The sequence below is a fragment of the Abrus precatorius genome, unplaced genomic scaffold, assembly GCF_003935025.1.
Source record: "Abrus precatorius isolate BTA unplaced genomic scaffold, Abrus_2018 Scaffold5, whole genome shotgun sequence".
NCBI lineage: Eukaryota > Viridiplantae > Streptophyta > Magnoliopsida > Fabales > Fabaceae > Abrus > Abrus precatorius.
This window is the reverse complement of record NW_020874395.1, coordinates 19,175,631-19,195,971: the sequence shown is the minus strand read 5'-3', so window position 1 is coordinate 19,195,971 and position 20,341 is coordinate 19,175,631. Positions and strand designations below refer to the sequence as shown.

The 20,341-nt window shown below is 36.0% G+C and overlaps 1 protein-coding gene and 1 non-coding gene across 2 annotated transcripts; one reads left to right on the top strand and one right to left on the bottom strand.

The window, feature by feature from the left end:
- Positions 1 to 10,847: 10,847 nt before the first annotated feature.
- LOC113866873 lies at positions 10,848 to 13,277 on the bottom strand (the record flags this gene model as incomplete). The annotated part of the gene is given in 5 exon segments (XM_027501671.1): positions 10,848 to 10,917; positions 11,010 to 11,712; positions 12,007 to 12,720; positions 12,826 to 13,064; positions 13,165 to 13,277. Coding segments are annotated over 5 exon segments (1,839 nt in total), but the record flags the coding sequence as incomplete, so codon positions are not given.
- Positions 13,278 to 15,648: 2,371 nt separating this feature from the next.
- LOC113868298 lies at positions 15,649 to 15,755 on the top strand. Its single transcript, XR_003505319.1, has one exon. It is a non-coding gene; the product is annotated as a small nucleolar RNA R71 (small nucleolar RNA).
- Positions 15,756 to 20,341: the final 4,586 nt, after the last annotated feature.

Here is a 20,341-nt window from a genome sequence, read left to right as displayed (position 1 = left end):
GTCATTTGTAGCGAATCTGATAAATGCAATTGGACTTCACACTATAATGTGTTATGGAAAAGTCAGAATTGCATTGTGAATATGTTAAGTAGAAATTCTGCAGAATTCAGCCTTGGATGAATGTTGCATATGTAATTAAAGGTGAACATGATGAGGGAAATAGGTATTTTATATGGTGAGTGTGTATTGGAATGATTATGATTTGTTAAGTGAGCCAATTAAAGTTTGGAGAACTTGGATTGATGAAAGGAATCACTCTTTTGCAGGAAAGCAATCAAGCAGAGATGGAATTCTGAGATTTCTCCTCTGGAACAATCACTCTCGCTGATGAGAGTGATAACGCAGAGGCAGATGAGAAAAACACACTCTCTGGATCACTTCCTTTCCTTGTCAAGAGTGATCACGCGCAGGTAAGTATAGAATATTTCATAGCGCGTTACTCCTTTTACTGATAAAAGTACCTACGCTCAAGCAATAAGCTTGCGCGTTATGACTTTGCCCAGCAATAGTGATAACGCGCATTGCATTCAAAATTTTCAAGTTCTCTGGAACACTCACTCTGTTCGACAAGAGTGACAACGCAGAATTTTATTCACAAGGGAACGTTCACTTCTCACTTAAAAAGTGGGCACGTGCACACGCGTGACCCCAAATTCCATATAAAGGAACCACGCTCACATCCATTTAAACCTAAATCCCATTTCCCTCTGAATTTCTCTGACTTTCAATCTTTCGTGAAGCAACCAGCAAGCAATTTCTCCCTCTTTTTCATTGTCATTCACATTTTTGAAGCTCCAGGTACGTTCTCTTCATTCTCTGAAATTGTATTTAGGGTTTTTCTTTGCTGCAACTCTGGAAAAATGTCAAAAATGGCAAATGGGGAAATATCTTGAGCGTAATTGATATAAGGAACTTTAAATACTGTGAATAGGTTTCAAAGTCATTCAATCTCCTCTGTTAACATATTTACATCTGCATTATGCAAAAAATCTGAACATGACTTTGAAAGAAATAGAAATACTCCAGTTGCCATCAACGAAAATACTCCTTGCATGCAATATTTGAATGTTGATGTCTGAACTGAGTTGTATGGAATGAGTTACTGTTGTATATTGCACTGCATGATTGTACAGATACCATATTGATAAGTCCTACATTAAGCTGATATTTAGTCTTTGATGATAATGAATGAGTGCACTGTCCTAATTGTATGTGATTCAAAGAAACAATAGGCAATATTCTGGATGAATTTTACTGACAGAAGAAAATTTCTTTTAGGAACCATTAGTAGTTGAATTTGGTTGAAAATTTTGATTCTTTTTCTGCATTCTTGGTGAAATTGTGAACTTTGAGTTTACAAATTATGAAGGCCAGTTTAAAATCCCCTGAATATGGTTTGATTAATTTTGTACCTAAGTTCTGGTATATCTGAAAAGTTAAGAGAGCATGTAAAAAAAAAAAAATATGTTGATGACCTATAATAGCATCTCTGTGTTAACCTGATGTGCATTGAGAGTGTGCACTCTAAACTACAAATTTGAAGGTTTAACCAATTTTGACTGTGATTGCTTAGTAATTTGCAATAGTGCTTGTGTGTTGATATGATTACATTCTCATGACAGCAACTGATTGTAAATAGATACATACTGCAAGTTGGAATTCTGCACATGGATTTATTGAATTTATCTAGTAAAGAGATGTATATTGTCACAATTCTGTGTCATGAATTTTAAACTGTCAAATTACTTGCTTGTTTTTGCAGTCACTTCAAAATGGTCAGAACTGCTTTAAATACACCAGTTGGACCTTCTAAGAAGACCAAAGTTGGATCTGCCAGCAACACTCCAAGAAGGAGATCTATCAGGAATATGCAAGCTGGAACAGCCAGGAATTATTCAACCACTAAAAGAGCAAGAACTGATGGTGTCTCACCTTCCTCACCCATTGAAATCGCTGACCCTCCTCAGCCAAGTGTAACCACACCTGCAAACTCTTCACCACCTCAGCCGATCAGAAGAAATGCTCCTTCTACCTCTACCTATACTGATCATGATCCAAGGTTCAGGAGTATAGCTCACAAAAATTATTTCAAGGCAAATATTCTGAGGAGGAAGATTGTCCCAGATAGAGCCTTTGAAATTGCTGAAGGAAACTACCCTGAGTACTCAGAAGAAATTCAGAAAAGGGGATGGGACAACTTCTGCTCCTTGGCTGATAATGGTTGGAGAGAAATTACACAGGAGTTTTATGCAAATGCAATGCGGTTCAAGGGAGACCAAATTCCCAAATTTCACACAATGGTCAAGGGTATGAGGGTGGATTTCACTGCTGCCAACATCAATCGAGTGTTGGAAATTTACACTGAAAGACAACCTGGGCAGATGGACTTCACTGACTTTAAGAATAGTCAAGACAAGGATTATATTGAAATCCTGAACAGAATTGGAAGGCCAGGCACAACTTGGCAGCTGAACCTCGCCCAGAAACCCAAGTGCATCACCACCAAAAACCTACTACCATTTGCTAAAGTCTGGAGTACCTTTCTATTGAATTCTTTCATGCCTGTGAAGCATAGTTCAACCCTGGCAGTAAAGAGGGCTGAATTATTGTTTGCTATTGTTAATGATATGTACATTGATGCAGGGGAAGTAATTAGTGAATGTATCTTAAATATTCTGAAAACAAAAAGAGATTCACTAGCCTTTCCCTCATTAATCACTTTACTTTGTGAGGATGCAGGGGTTGAAGTTGGAGACTACCAAGAGAAAATCAGATCTGCTCCCCCTATCTCTGTCTCAATGGTAAAGGAAATCTATGCCACCACCTCCTGCACTTCAGCTGCACCTATCCCTACTCAGTTCAGAAAGGAGAAACCAATGAAGATGAAGGACATCCTACATCTTTTGGTTGAAAGGCAAAATCAATTGGCTGAACGACAAACTGAGCTCCACAACAGTTTGAAGGCAGGAACCATGCTAGTGGAATGTGTGTTGATGAGTCTTGGTCAGAAGATGGGAATGACCAAAGATGAACTTTATCACACACCAGACTTGGCTGAGAATGCTCAATGTCTACGCTCATCAGTTTTTAAAGACTTGCCAATATACAAGACTCATTTTCCACAGCCAACTGAAGAAGTGGTGGAGGAAGAAGAAGATGAGGAGGACGAGGAAGAAGATGAGGATGAAATTTCTGATGAGGAGGATGCTCAAGATGACTAGCTTAGGATTTTTATTTTCCTTTCTGTTAATTCGAATTTTCTCTTGATGGTTTTGTAATTAAGTTTCAAACTTTTTGGTTTCATTTTAGAATTTGGGTTTGTAATTTGCACACTTGGTATATTTTGGTTTCATGCTAATTCTGAACAATTATGTTTTGAACACACATTAATTATGCAAAATTCAATCCCTTTTTCACTTGCTAATTGACAAAATTTTTGGTGTTTTGTGCAGAAAATGTCACTCACAACACTCACACACATTGGCTGATGACACCTGCACAAGCTGCCATGAAAGGGGGGTTATTCCTTACCTCTTGATTCATGTGTTAGCTACACAATACACTGAAAATTTATTGATAATAGTCTAGGTTATGAGCTGTTTTCTGCAAATTAACTGCAAGATGAGTGACAATTTTGTGAATTTTGTGTGAATTTTTTTTAAGTTGTTTTTCCCATTCTCAAAATGAGATCACACTTGTATTTTCAAAAATGAGGCAGTTGCCACTAGGTGCATAAATTTCTGAAAAGTGCATTGTGTTTTCATTATTCCACATGATCACTTATAATACCTAGTGAGATTTGAGCTGTCTAATTCTTTTCTTGTGTGATTAATCATATTTGGCTGTATTCTCTAGAACTTGCCCTTGTTCTTAATTGAATATGCATGCTACAGTTTTCACCCACATGATAGAGGCCATGTTTGATTATACCTAGTCAGCCTAAAGGCCTTCCTTTATGATTGCATATCTTAGTTCACCCTTTTGAGCTTAATATCCCTTTTCTTGAAATTACCTCATTATAAAGCCTTGCCTGAAAAACCAATTTTTACCATTCAAAAGATCAAAGGCATAATGAGTTTAATCAAGAATGAGTTTTAAAACTAAGTTTGGGGTGGCATCCAGATTTTAATTGCTTGAGGACAAGCAATGTTCTAAGTTTGGGGTGGGAAATAGCATGCTATCTAAGTTGGAGTTCAACAAGCCAGAAAGAAAGAACAAAAGTGCTGCAGCAAAATGAAAAAAAAAATTATGAAGCAAAGCTGTGAAAAGAACAAAAATGTGATTTCAAAAGAAAAGAAGTGCAGCAAAGTGCTGCAGAAAAGAAGATAGTGACTGAAAGCAAGAAAAGAAGAAAAGTATCAGTGAAAATTCTGCTGCAAGAAAAAATTTGTTTGCTGTATAAGTGAGAGAATTAAGGAGGAATAATGCAGATCCATGCTAGTTTTAAAACAAATCACTCAAAATGCCTCTGATCTTTTGAAATTGCATGTATTATTTTCCATTTTCTTTGATACCTACCTTAACCTTAGCCTTGTTATAACCTGAAAAAGTCCTCTAGATGTGTGATTAATTGTACTAAGCAGAGGAGATGGAGAAATTGGGCAAGCATATGGTAGAGTACAGTGAAATTGATGATTTAGAGTGAAAACAGCACCTAAACACTGTTGAGTGATGAGAGAAACACTTCCAAGTGAGCTGTGATCATGTTGATTAATTGTACTCACATGAATTTTGATGAAATATATGAACTTAGGTAGCAATTCTTACTTAATGATGATTATGCAGTAGGAATATCATGATGAGTATTTGGATAAACAACTTGATTGAAAATTTTGCAGAAAACACAGAATTGGAAATTGGAAAATCTGAGAAAAGCAGTTTGCTATTTGAATTTGAAAATGGAGGAACTTACCCTTGGTTTAGTTTGATTTGCTTGAGGACAAGCAAAAATTCAAGTTTGGGGTGGTGATGAATCCATATTTTTACTGATATTTTAGCATAATTCTAGCTCATTTAATAAGAAAAATATATGAAGAAAGCAGAATAACTCAGAAAAAGAGAATGATTGAAAGTTTTAATTCAATTTGTAGTTATTTTTGCATTTGTAGAATTTATGCTTAGTTCTTAAGGAATTTATCTTGTTTTGAAGGAATAAGCTGAGCAAAAGTCATGGAAATGGATCATCAATGGAAAGGAAGAGGAAGAACGGCAATGTTGGACTTCAAAATACAAGAATTATGGGATGTAGGCTGGGCGTGATCACTATTGTTAGTGAAAGTGATCATTCCAGAGCCTAAATGAGAAGAGGAGCCTGTGCGTAATCACTTTTAGTTATAAGAGTGAGCGTTGCCAGTGTGCGTTATCACTTTCGCCAGCGAAAGTGAACGTTCCAGAGAAGACTCTATTCCTGAGGTGCTGCGCGTTGTCACTCTCGCCAGCGAAAGTGAGCGTTCCAGAGGCACTTGTATCAGGACAGCTTGCGCGTGGTTACTATTACTCACGAAAGTGATCACGCGCAGCCCTTGACCTCCTGCTTTGCCACTATTCTGAATAAAAGTGAATGTTCCAGAGAAGCCTTCAACTCTGCAAGTTGCGCGTGGTTACTCTTGCTTTTGAAAGTGAACACGCGCACTACATAAAGCTTCTGCGTGGTTACTCTTGTGAAGAAAAGTGACAACACGCAGAAGTGGGGTTTCTATATATACATGATTGAAGCGCGAAAACCGGGGTCGGTTGCTCATTTTCTGTTTTGTTAGTTAGATTCTCGTTGAGAGAGAGTGGAGAGAAGACTGGGGTTGAAGCTTGAAGCTCCAAGAAGAGGGATCGGATTGGAGCTCGTGGCCATGGCTGCTCTGCATTCTTCTTCATCTTCTTCTTCTTCTTTCTCTGTTTTTGTTGCAATGTGTGCTTAATTTCCTATAGTTAGGGGTTTATGGAACTCGAATTGATGTATTGATTCAACTTTATCTTCTGAACTTTAAGTTCTTGGATTAATTGAGTTGTTAATTCTGCTTTTCATGCAATCTCTGAATGGAAATTCATTTGATTAATCAAGAGGAATCTTTACCAATGGGAATTGGATTGTTTGCTCTGATCTGAATTGGCAACCAGAGTTTAGGGATTTCTTAGGGATAAGGAGACCTAATTCTGCAATCTTATAGTTCTAATTCTTAATGCAACCTGAAATTGAATCTCACCTAAGGGATTAGGGAGGTTTAGTGGATTGTTAGGGTCAATGAGTTAAGGAATTAACCTTTGGCTAGATATATGTGAAACTGATTGTCAATTATTCAATTGCTTGAATGTTCAGAGGATTTAATTGGATTGATATTGATATTCTTGTGAAGTAAATTCCTAACTATCTTTCATTGCTATTTCATTTCATCACAAATCTTATACTTGATGAAACGATATTTGAGCTACTCGTCATGCAAAAGATTGTCGTTAATCCTCATCAAATATGCAAAGAAATGAATGCAGTACTAGGGTGTTATCCTAGGTCGTCTCCAAGGAATTTTTGGTTGAGAACATACATCGAACAAGTGTGAACATGTATTTTAAAGCAAGTAAATTGGGGGGAGGTTTGTCAATTTCCGGATTTTAAACAAGAACGAAATGTAAATTAATGAAATTCAATCAATTAAAATGAGTAATCCTTAGTCAAGCAATGAGTTCTATCATTATTCTTCTAAATGATTCAATAATCCCCTTTCTTTCCCTTAAATTAAGTTAATCTAACAAGCGAAGACTAACTTTAACATCCTAATTAAAATTAAGCATCTTAATGGGCTTCAATCTCTACCCTTAAGATTAAGCAACCTCAAGGATTAACCAAAATTAAGCAATTTTGAATTAGAATTTCGTTAGGTAAATTAGGGTTCATTAAGCAATGTTCCCTTCATGCAAATTCCATTTCATTCAGAGATTGGGGTTAATAAATTCAAGAAAAGAAAGATTTGTATTGCAATTAATCCCCAGAATTCAAGATTCATGTGCATTGACTAGGAATTACAAGGAGGTTTAGCCCTCTATATGGATGGGCTTCACGAATGAGAGAAAGAAATGCAAGAACGTAAACATCATTAATGTAAATCCAACAACAATCAAAGGAGAAATTGGAAATTAAAACCTATAGAGGATCCTTGGCTGTCACCCAAGACTCCAATGTCGTAAGAAATTATCCTAATTTGGCAAAGAAAAATTGTGTAAAGTGTCAAAAGTCCCGTACCCTAATTCCTAAAATCTATTTATAGTGGATGACATGTCACCAAAGTGTCCACTTTTGCCTTTGAAAGTGTCCACTTTGGGCCTTGAAAGTGTCCACGCGCAGAATGCAAGGAATGCCGCTTCTCTGGAGTTGCTACTATTTGTGCTGAAAGTAGCTACTTTGGATGGGCGTAGCTACTATGAGAGCCCATAGTAACCACGCGCAGGAAGGCTTTAAAATCAGCGTCCAGGGGCTTCTGAAGTTGCCACTTTTGGTCTTCAAAGTAACTACTTTGGATGCGCGTAGCTACTATGAGAGCCCATAGTAACCACGCGCATCATGCTTCAAAATTGGCGTCCCTGGAGCTTCTGGAGTTGCCACTTTTGGACTTGAAAGTGGCTACTTTGGAACCTTTAATGCCCATGCTTGCTGTAGTTGCCACTTTTACTCCTCAAAGTAGCTACTTTGGGGGCAACTTTCATCTAAGGACCAAGATTTCTCAAATTTAACTTGGGCATTCTGCAAAATCATCAAGATAATTAAAATTGCAATCTATATCTATGTAATTAAATGCAAATTATCCAAAAATTAATAAACCTATGATATTTATTCAAAATGTGATTTCTATATTATTTTCACTATCTAAGTCCATTTTTTTTATCAAGAAGCATAAAAAAGGCAAGTAAAAATATAATAAAAAGTGGATTCATCAATACTCTGTTTCTCTGCAAGTTCTTTGCTTTAATTGCTTTGGTTTATTGCTGTTATATGTTACAAATCTCCTTCCAAAATTCGTATGGCTCAAATAGTTATAATTCTGTGAAGTGGTACTTGAAATCTAAATTCCCTGTGGAGACGATATTCTGATCTTAAATTTACTAATCACTTGCTGCAATCCTAGTGCACTTGCTAGTGTTAGATTGCGAACAACACATTGCATTTGCATAAAACTCCTGTGTAATTTCTCTCCAACCATTATCAGCCAAGGAGCAGAAGTTGTCCCATCCCCTTTTCTGAATTTCTTCTGAGTACTCAAGGTAGTTACCTTCAGCAATTTCAAAGGCTCTATCTAGGACAATCTTCCTCCTCAGAATATTTGCCTTGAAATAGTTTTCATGAGCAATGCTCCTGAATCTTGGATCATGATCAGTAGGGGTAGAGGTAGAAGGCACATTTCTTCTGGTCGGCTGAGGTGGTGAAGAGGTTGCAGGTGTGGTTACACTTGGCTGAGGAGGGTTAGCAATTTCAATGGGTGAGGAAGGTGAGACACCATCAGTTCTTGCTCTTTTAGTGGTTGAATAATTCCTGGCTGTTCCAGCTTGCATATTCCTGATAGATCTCCTTCTTGGAGTGTTGCTGGCAGATCCAGCTTTGGTCTTCTTAGAAGGTCCAACTGGTGTATTCAAAGAAGTTCTGACCATTTTGAAGTGGCTGCAAAAACAAGCAAGTAATTTGACAGTTTAAAATTCATGACACAGAATTGTGACAGTATACATCTCTTTACTAGATAATTTCAATCAATCCATGTGCAGAATTCCAACTTGCAGTATGTATCTATTTACAATCAGTTGCTGTCATGAGAATGTAATCATATCAACACACAAGCACTATTGCAAATTACTAAGCAATCACAGTCAAAATTGGTTAAACCTTTAAATTTGTAGTTTAGAGTGCACACTCTCAAAGCACATCAGGTTAACACAGAGATGCTATTATAGGTCATCAACATATTTTTTTACATGCTCTCTTAACTTTTCAGATATACCAGAACTTAGGTACAAAATTAATCAAACCATATTCAGGGGATTTTAAACTGGCCTTCATAATTTGTAAACTCAAAGTTCACAATTTCACCAAGAATGCAGAAAAAGAATCAAAATTTTCAACCAAATTCAACTACTAATGGTTCCTAAAAGAAATTTTCTTCTGTCAGTAAAATTCATCCAGAATATTGCCTATTGTTTCTTTGAATCACATACAATTAGGACAATGCACTCATTCATTATCATCAAAGACTAAAGATCAGTTTAATGCAGGACTATCAGTATGGTATCTGTACAATCATGCAGTGCAATATACAACAGTAACTCATTCCATACGACTCAGTTCAGACATCAACATTCAAATATTGCATGCAAGGAGTATTTTCGTTGATGGCAACTGGAGTATTTCTATTTCTTTCAAAGTCATGTTCAAATTTTTCGCATAATGCAGATGTGAATATGTTAACAGAGGAGATTGAATGACTTTGAAAACCTATTCACAGTATTTAAAGTTCCTTATATCAATTACGCTCAAGATATTTCCCCATTTGCCATTTTTGACATTTTTCCAGAGTTGCAGCAAAGAAAAACCCTAAATACAATTTCAGAGAATGCAGAGAACGTACCTTGAGCTTCAGAAATGTGAATGATAGTGAAAAAAAAGGAACAAATGCTTGCTGGTTGCTTCACGAAAGATTGAAAGTCAGAGAAATTTCAGAGGGAAATGGGGATTTAGGTTTAAATGGATGTGAGCGTGGTTCCTTTATATGGAGTTTGGGGTCACGCGTGTGCACGTGCCCACTTTTTAAGTGAAGTGAACGTTCCCTTGTGAATAAAATTCTGCGTTGTCACTCTTGTCGAACAGAGTGAGTGTTCCAGAGAACTTGAAAATTTTGAATGCAATGCGCGTTATCACTATTGCTGGGCAAAGTGATAACGCGCAAGCTTATTGCTTGAGCGTAGTTACTTTTATCAGTAAAAGGAGTAACGCGCTATGAAATATTCCATACTTACCTGCGCGTGATCACTCTTGACAAGGAAAGGAAGTGATCTAGAGAGTGTGTTTTTCTCATCTGCCTCTGCGTTATCACTCTCATCAGCGAGAGTGATTGTTCCAGAGAGCTGTGTTTCCCAGTCAGTTTCTACGTTATCACTCTCATCAGCGAGAGTGATTGTTCCAGAGGGGAAATCTTAGAATTCCATCTCTGCGTGATTGCTTTCCTGCAAAAGAGTGATTCCTTTCATCAATCCAAGTTCTCCAAACTTTAATTGGCTCACTTAACAAATCATAATCATTCCAATACACACTCACCATATAAAATACCTATTTCCCTCATCATGTTCACCTTTAATTACATATGCAACATTCATCCAAGGCTGAATTCTGCAGAATTTCTACTTAACATATTCACAATGCAATTCTGACTTTTCCATAACACATTATAATATGAAGTCCAATTGCATTTATCAGATTTGCCACAAATGACAGATTTAGCATGCTTCAAAATTTATCTTTTGCATCAAAATTACAGAATATGATGAGTATGATGCAGAACTTTGTATTTTGCAGAGAATTTGCAGAATTTGATAACTATTATTCAGACTGTACAAGAACTTTAAGCATTCTAATTAATTTCAATCTGCATTCTTGTTTCAGCCACCAAATTTATTCCAAACATCAAATTCAGCAAGGTAACCAAGATGAAAAGTTCAGATTTTGACTTTTGTGAATACTGTTAATTCAAAATTAATGTAGAAAACTTAAATTGGGTTAGAAATGTGAGTTGCCTCTCACAAAGCGCTTCTTTAATGTCACTAGCTTGACATTAGTTGTTCCTCACTCAAGAGGAACCAATTTCAAGCACACTTGGACTTTCTCAATTTGACCTCCATGATAGATTTTTAGTCTTTGTCCATTCACCTTGAACTCTCTCCCATCCTTTGGATCTGCTATTAGTACAGCACCATATGGAAATACTTCTTTTACCACAAAAGGTCCAGACCACTTAGATTTTAATTTCCCTGAAAACAATCTCAACCTTGAATTAAAAAGCAAAACAGACTGCCCAGGTTTTATATCTCTTTTTAGAATAAACTTGTCATGCAGCTTTTTGGTCCTTTCCTTATACATGTTGGCATTTTCATATGCATTGAGTCTAAACTCGTCTAATTCATGCAGCTGTAACAATCTTTTATTTCCTGCACTCACTTGATCAAAATTCAACCATTTCACAGCCCAAAAAGCTTTATGTTCTAGTTCCACTGGTAAATGGCAGGCTTTTCCATATACTAATTGATAAGGAGACATGCCAATTGGTGTCTTGAAAGCTGTCCTGTATGCCCACAAAGCATCATCCACTTTCTTAGACCAGTCCTTCCTTGAACTACTAACTATTTTCTCCAAAATATGTTTTATTTCTCTGTTGGAAACCTCCACTTGACCACTTGTTTGAGGGTGATAGGGTGTAGCTATTCTATGCTTTACTCCATACTTCTCTAGGACTGATTCTAGATATTTGTTGCAGAAATGGCTTCCTCCATCACTTATCAGAATTCTGGGCACTCCAAATCTTGAAAAAATGTTCTTTTTGATAAATGCAATAACAGTCTTAGCATCATTGTTTCTGGTAGGAATTGCTTCCACCCATTTGGACACATAGTCCACTGCTACAAGCATGTACTCATTCGAGAATGAGGTAGGGAAAGGACCCATGAAGTCTATTCCCCACATGTCAAACAATTCTACTTCAAGTATATTTTGTAATGGCATCTCATGTTTTCTAGATATATTCCCCATTCTTTGGCATCTATCACACCTTTCCACATAGTTCTTAGCATCTTTGAACAAAGTTGGCCAGAAAAGACCAGATTGCAAAACTTTTGCTGCTGTTCTTGAACTTCCATGATGTCCTCCATATTCTGAACTGTGGCAATGCCACAAAACATCTTGCTGCTCTTCCTCTGGTATACACCTTCTCAGCAATCCATCTATTCCAATTTTGAACAGTAGTGGATCTTCCCAAACATAATATTTGCTATCATGGAAGAATTTTTTTCTCTGCTGCCAATTCATCCAATTTGGAACATGGTGTGTAGCTTTAAAGTTGGCTATATCAGCAAACCAGGGCTGTGATTCAATCTTGAATAGGCTTTCATCTGGAAATTCTTCTTTAATTTGTTCCACTCCAAATGGTATGACTTCAAGTGGTAATCTTGACAAGTGGTCAGCAACACTGTTTTCTTTCCCTTTTTTGTCTTTGATCTCTAGCTCAAATTCTTGGAGGAGTAGAATCCATCTTAATAATCTGGGCTTTGCATCCTGTTTTGTCAAAAGATATTTAAGAGCAGCATGATCAGTGTATACAATCACTTTTGAACCCATTAAATATGATCTGAACTTATCAAAAGCATGTACAACAGCTAAAAGTTCTTTTTCTGTTGTTGTGTAATTCACTTGTGCAGGATTTAACACTTTGCTTGAATAATAGATAGCATGTAATTTCCTATCTTTCCTCTGTCCTAAAACAGCACCCACTGCACTATCACTTGCATCACACATAAGTTCAAAAGGTAATTTCCAATCTGGTTTTGCAAGAATAGGTGCAGAAATCAGTTTCTCTTTTAAAACAGAAAATGCATGCAAACAATTATCATCAAATATGAAATCTGCATCTTTTACAAGTAAATTACTCAAGGGTTTAGCAATCTTGGAAAAATCTTTTATGAATCTTCTATAAAAACCAGCATGTCCTAAAAAACTTCTAACTCCCTTAACATTGACAGGTGGAGGCAATTTACTAATGACTTCTATTTTAGCTTGGTCCACCTCCATTCCCTTCTCTGAAATTTTGTGACCAAGGACAATGCCTTCTTGTACCATGAAATGGCACTTCTCCCAATTTAACACAAGGTTAGTATCTTGACATCTCTGCAAAACAGTGGATAGATTAGCTAAACAATCATCAAAAGAATCACCAAAAACAGAGAAATCGTCCATGAACACTTCTATGATGTTTTCTACCATATCAAAAAAAATAGAAAGCATGCATCTTTGAAAAGTGGCAGGGGCATTACACAAACCAAATGGCATTCTCCTATATGCAAAGACTCCAAATGGACATGTAAATGCAGTTTTCTCTTGATCTAAAGGATCTACAGCTATTTGATTATATCCTGAATACCCATCAAGAAAACAATAAAATGAATGTCCAGCAAGTCTTTCTAACATTTGATCTGCAAATGGTAGTGGAAAATGGTCTTTTCTGGTTGCATCATTTAATTTTCTATAGTCTATGCACATTCTCCATCCAGTCAAAGTCCTAGTAGGGACAAGTTCATTCTTTTCATTAGGTACAACTGTCATACCACCTTTCTTTGGAACAACTTGGACTGGACTTACCCAATTGCTATCAGAAATAGGGTATATTATTCCTGCATCTAACAGCTTTATGACCTCTTTTTTAACTACCTCTTTCATGGCTGGGTTTAACCTCCTTTGTCTGCACAACAGGTTTAACATTCTCTTCAAATAAAATTCTGTGCTTACAAAATGAGGGATTTATACCTTTCAGATCTGCAATACTCCAGCCAATTGCAGATTTGTGTTCTCTCAAAATTCTGAGCAATTTTTCCTCTTGTTCTTCCTTAAGTTCATTGTTGATGATGACTGGATTTTCATGATTCTCATCCAGAAATGCATACCGCAAGTGTGAAGGGAGTTGTTTCAGTTCTAGCCTTTGCCTTTCCTCTTCTTTATCATCCTTTTTCAGCTCTTCTTTCACTAAATTTTCTGTAGGTTTTTGGATTGGCAGAGCTTCTAATTGCTGCTGCATTTCCATGATATCTTCTTCATTCAAAGTTTCAGATTTGTCATTCCCTACAGATATTATCTCTTCTAACACAACAATTTCATCAAATTCTTTCATATAATGTTGTGTAATGAAAGTATCCTGTATATCTATCTTCATACATGTATTATCTTCAACTGAATATTTTAAAGCTTCAAACACATTAAATATTACCTTCTCATCTTGAACTCGAAGCATAAGTTCACCTTTTTGCACATCTATTAAAGCTCTTCCAGTTGCAAGAAATGGCCTCCCTAGGATCAAAGGAATGTTAGAATCCACTTCCATGTCCAGAATCACAAAATATGCAGGAAAAATGAACTTGTCAACTTTAACTAATAAATCTTCAACAACTCCATATGGATAAGTGTATGATCTATCAGCTAGCTGCAGTGTAATGTTGGTAGGCTTCACTTCCTCTATGCCAAGTTTCTGTAGAACAGCTAATGGCATCAGATTTATGCTTGCTCCCAAGTCACACAATGCTCTTCCCACAGTGCAGTTTTCTATTTCACAAGGAATGCTAAATGATCCAGGATCTTTCAACTTTTGAGGAAGCTTTCTCTTGAGAATGGCACTGCACTCCTCTGTCAAAGGTACTGTTTTGTCATGCTCTAGCTTCCTTTTTCTGGAAAGTAGTTCTTTCATGAACTTTGCATATGAAGGCATTTGCTCCAAAGCTTCTGCAAAAGGAATGTTAATTTGTAATTTCTAAAAGACATTCATAAACCTTTCAAATTGTTCCTCTTGTTTAGGATTTTGGACTCTTTGAGGATAAGGTAGCCTCTTGTATTTTTCTGGGTCTATTGGCTTACAAGCTTCCTCAAAGAGTTGCTTTTTGGTTTTCCTTTCAGAATTCATGGGAACTTTGTCTTTTTCTTCTGAATGGTCTTTCTTCAATAGTTTAAAATTTCCTTGTTGCAGATCTTGTTCAATGTTTCTTTCTGCTGCATCATTCACTTTCTTTTCTGCTGGTTTAGGGCTTGCAACTACAGCTCCACTCCTTGTAGTTATGGCTTGACATTGCTCTTTAGGATTGATTACTGTGTTGCTTGGAAATCTTCCTTCATCCCTGCTTGATATTTGTTCAGCTATTTGTCCGATCTGTGTTTCTAGTTTCTTCATGGAGGCTTCTTGGTTTTTGAAGCTTGTTTAAGTCACCTTCATGAATTGCAGCATAGTCTCTTCCATCTCAGTCAACCTTTCATTCATAGGTCTGGAAAATTTTTGATTTCCTTGAGGTTGAGTGGATGAATTCCTCTGAAAATAAGGCTGTTGTGTTGCTGGACCTGCATTAGAAAAAGGCAAATTTGAATTAGAATTCTTTGCAGCAGAATATTGATTATTCCAATTAGAATACTGCTGAGTTCTATTATTTGAAAATTGAAATCCAGGGGGATATGATGGTTGTTGTCTCTGAAAATTATTCATATAATTCACTTGCTCTTGTGGTTCACTTGTGGATGCCTCATATGCACCATTTGCATGGTTTCCTCCACAAAAATCACAACTTAGCTGACTGGTAGGCATACTCCCTGTTTGCAGATTGTTGATTTGTTGTGTTAAGGCAGCTAATTGTTCTGAAAACATTTGATTTTGTAGCTGATTTTGTGCAAGAAAAGTTTCCAGAACTTTAGCTTCATGACCAAAGTTTCTTCCTTGATTCCTTGAGTTTGAATTCTAATACACTGAAGATGCCATCATGTCAATAATCCTTTGAGCTTCTTCTAAGGACTTTGTATTTAATGAACCTCCAGCAGCAGCATCAACCATTGTTCTTGTTACTGCATTCATCCCATTATAAAAAGTTTCCAATTGCATCCAATCTGGAATACAATGATGTGGACACCTTCTTAGCAATTCTTTGTATCTTTCCCAAGCTTCATACAATGATTCTCCTTCTTGCTGCACAAAGGATGTAATTTCTCCTCTCAGCTTAACAGCTTTGGATGGAGGGAAGTACTTGGTTAAAAACTTATTCACAAGTTCTGTCCAGGTTGTGATGCTTCCTTGTGGTTGAGCTTGTAACCAGCATTTTGCTCTATCTCTCAAGGAAAAAGGAAATAGTCTTAGTCTGATGGCTTCTTCACTAACCCCATTTATTCTTATGGTGTCACATAGCTATAGAAAATTTGAAATATGTAAGTTAGGATCATCAGAATTTCCTCTAGCAAACTGATCTTGTTGGACTAAGTGTAACAAGGCAGGTTTGATCTCAAAATGGTTGGCTTGAATAGTTGGCCTGATTATAGAAGAGTTAAAACCTTGCTTGTTAGGAATAGCATAATCCCCTAATGTTCTAAATCTGTTCTGTTCTTCCATTTCTATTGCTGGATTTGGTTGTCTCAAGGGTGTAGATGTTCTTTTCACTCTAGGATTACTCTGAGATTCTGGAGAATGGACAGCTTCTAACTCACTATCACTCCCTATGGCTTTTTCTGCTCTAGACTCTTTTCTCAATCTTCTTAAGGTTATGTCTATGTCAGGATCAAAGACTAGAGTTGATTTGTTTTTGTTTTTGCCACGCATATACAATTCAAAATGAAGCAAAAGTAAACTACACGTTAGTATTCAGAACTACACCACGAGAATTATGCAGCAAATATCAGTAAAATAATTGAAACACAAGTTTAAAAGTTGCAGAATTATGCAGAATGGACAAAATGTCTAACTACAGACTACTACTACAGAAATTCAGAGAACAAAATACTCAATCTAGCTATTCTTATGTTACTAATGATATTGAAACTCTAATTTCCCCGGCAACGGCGCCAAAAACTTGTTGTTCGCAATCTAACACTAGCAAGTGCACTAGGATTGCAGCAAGTGATGAGTAATTTAAGATCAGAATATTGTCTCCACAGGGAATTTAGGTTTCAAGTACCACTTCACAGAATTATAACCATTTGAGCCATACGAATTTTTGAAGGAGATTTGTAACATATAACAGCAATAAACCAAAGCATATAAAGCAAAGAACTTGCAGAGAAACAGAGTATAAGATTTGTGAAGAAATGAAATAGCAATGAAGGATAGTTAGGAATTTACTTCACAAGAATATCAATATCAATCCAATTAAATCCTCTGAACATTCAAGCAATTGAATAATTGACAATCAGTTTCACATATATCTAGCCAAAGGTTAATTCCTTAACTCATTGGCCCTAACAATCCACTAAACCTCCCTAATCCCTTAGGTGAGATTCAATTTCAGGTTGCATTAAGAATTAGAACTATAAGATTGCAGAATTAGGTCTCCTTATCCCTAAGAAATCCCTAAACTCTGGTTGCCAATTCAGATCGGAGCAAACAATCCAATTCCCATTGGTAAAGATTCCTTTTGATTAATCAAATGAATTTCCATTCAGAGATTGTATGAAAAGCAGAATTAACAACTCAATTAATCCAAGAACTTAAAGTTCAGAAGATAAAGTCGAATCAATACATCAATTCGAGTTCCATAAACCCTTAACTATGGGAAATTAAGCACACATTTCAACAAAAACAGAGAAAGAAAAAGAAGAAGAAGAAGAAGAATGCAAAGCAGCCATGGCCACGAGCTCCAATCCGATCCTTCTTCTTGGAGCTTCAAGCTTCGACCCCAGTCTTCTCTCCACTCTCTCTCAACGAGAATCTAACTAACAAAACAGAAAATGAGCAACCGATCCCGGTTTTCGCGCTTCAATCATGTATATATAGAAACCCCAGTTCTGCGTGTTGTCACTTTTCTTCACAAGAGTAACCACGCAGAAGCTTTATGTAGTGCGCGTGTTCACTTTCAAGAGCAAGAGTAACCACGCGCAACTTGCAGAGTTGAAGGCTTCTCTGGAACATTCACTTTTATTCAGAATAGTGGCAACGCAGGAGGTCAAGGGCTGCGCGTGATCACTTTCGTGAATAATAGTAACCACGCGCAAGCTGTCCTGATACAAGTGCCTCTGGAACGCTCACTTTCGCTGGCGAAAGTGACAACGCGCAGCTCCTCAGGAATAGAGTCTTCTCTGGAACGTTCACTTTCGCTGGCGAAAGTGATAACGCACAGGCTCCTTTTCTCATTTAGGCTCTGGAATGATCACTTTCACTAACAATAGTGATCACTCCCAGCCTACATCCCATAATTCTTGTATTTTGGAGTCCAACATTGCCGTTCTTCCTCTTCCTTTCCATTGATAATCCATTTCCATGACTTTTGCTCAGATTATTCCTTCAAAAACAAGATAAATTCCTTAAGAACTAAGCATAATTTCTACAAATGCGAAAATAACTACAAATTGAAATAAAACTTTCAATCATTCTCTTTTTCTGAGCTTTTCTGCTTTCTTCATATATTTTCCTTATTAAATGAGCTAGAATTATGCTAAAATATCAGTAAAAATATGGATTCATCAATATTTCTGTAACTATTTACACCAATCCATTCAACTTTCTCAATCATTTTCCAATTTCATCACAAGATTTTGCTTAATAGCACTTCCTAATCAATCTCATATAGCTAACTCATGGTCTCAATAACCACATTATTCAACAAATCATCGATGACATGTTCATCATATTCAAAATTTCTCAACAATAAAGCCATATTACATTTAGTATATTTATCAAATATTACCAAAACTAGCTTAGTCATGATATCATGTTTTCTCATAATATATTTCATATTTACACAGTAAAACCAGTCAGCCAAACCATCAAACATATGCATATTAGTAATCTTTCTTCATTAATACTCATTACTTATACATACATCATCAAAAAATTGATACACAACCATGCTCTCATGAACTCAACATATAACTCACATTATACAATGATAGAATAGAGCTCCACTTACCTTAAAATGAAGATCTAAACAAAGGTTGATAATGAGAACGTCCTAAAATAGTACTTCTACCTACGTAGGGGTAAAAACATGATTAAACTCAAAGAAAATTATTTAGAATCATGTAGGATGATTCCATGGTCTTAGATTCAAAGAACAATCGAAGTTTTGAGGAGTTTTATCTGAAAAGGAAGGGTGAAAGTTGAGAGATATTAAAGGGAACGTGAAAATGGTAGGAAATATGATTTTCATGCAGAAAAATTCTTAAATACCCTCAGAATTACAACATTCACACTACAACGAGCCTTTCTCGCCACAACGAGTAGTTTCTCCTTATAGTGAGAGATTGTTGCTATAGCGAGACTCTCTCTCGCTACAACTAAAATATCAGACAAAATTACATTATATTTTTTGCAATTTTTTACTACAGCGAGGGACCTCTTGCTACAAGGAGACATCCTTACTACAGCGAGAATGCTCTAGAATGTTCCATTTTCACCGCCTTATTCTCACTACAACGAGAATTATCTTGCTACAGCGAGAGACTTACAGTTCAACGCTTCAAAACTCTCTTAACATACTCTCACATGCATATTTATCATAACCATGTAAATTTTAATTAATATAAAAATAGGGATGTTACATAGAGCTCACCCTAGGTCGATTTACAGAGACACATATTCAGTTGAATTCAATTTTAGGTTCTCTAAAAAATGCGACTAAAGTTTGGGGGTTTGAAAATTTCAAATTATTTGAATTAAAGCTACAAACAAAATTAACGTGAATAAAAACAAATTAAAAAACATCAATGTACAGAATCCCAAATGTGTATAGTTTTGATTATCACTTATCTAAAAGTTTTAATCTGAATTCGAGCGATTACCCAATCTAATTATTAATTTAATCGAATAACTTAATTGAACTAGATCATAAATTAAAACATATTATCATTTAACCTAATCTACATTAATTATCAAATCAGAGCATCAATTGAGTCCTAATTTAAATTTTAACCAAAGATATGTTAATCATAATCACAATACACAAATCTAATATTAAAGAAAAAAGGAACAAACTCGGAGCAATTCAACCCAAAACTCAAATCGAATTTACAGCATGTAGATTTTGCAAATTGAACAAGAGATTTGGCCTTCCATCGAAGCACTTAACCCAAGTGAAAATGAGAGAATTTGAGAGAAAGTAAAAATAATGATTCTTATTTCAGCCAAATCTCAAAAATTTAAAGTGTCTAATCGCACATACCCTAATTCAGAATCTTTTCAGTCTATTTATAGGTTCTAATTAGCATAAACTAAACAGCCAAAATTTGGGCCTCAATTATATCTAACAGCCCAAATACAATTATTAAATAATAATGGTCCAAATGCAATCCCACAACAAGATTCAGCAAATCTGCCTCAACTTCATAAAAACATAGAAAAAAAAAAAAACAAACTCCAAATCTAGCAATCCATATATGCATTTTGAAGCCCTAGATGTGTAGAATCCAATGCAACTAGAATTAGCCAAAAACGATATCTATAGAAAAACTTATGGCCAAAAGAGTAGTCAAAGGTCAAAATAACCGAAAATATGAAATTAAAGCATTTATTTATAACAAGCCTAATTATTCAAATAATTAGAAAAAGGTAAAAAATCTAAAAATAAAGCATATTAAAAGTGTTTATAAATCAAAATAAAACTA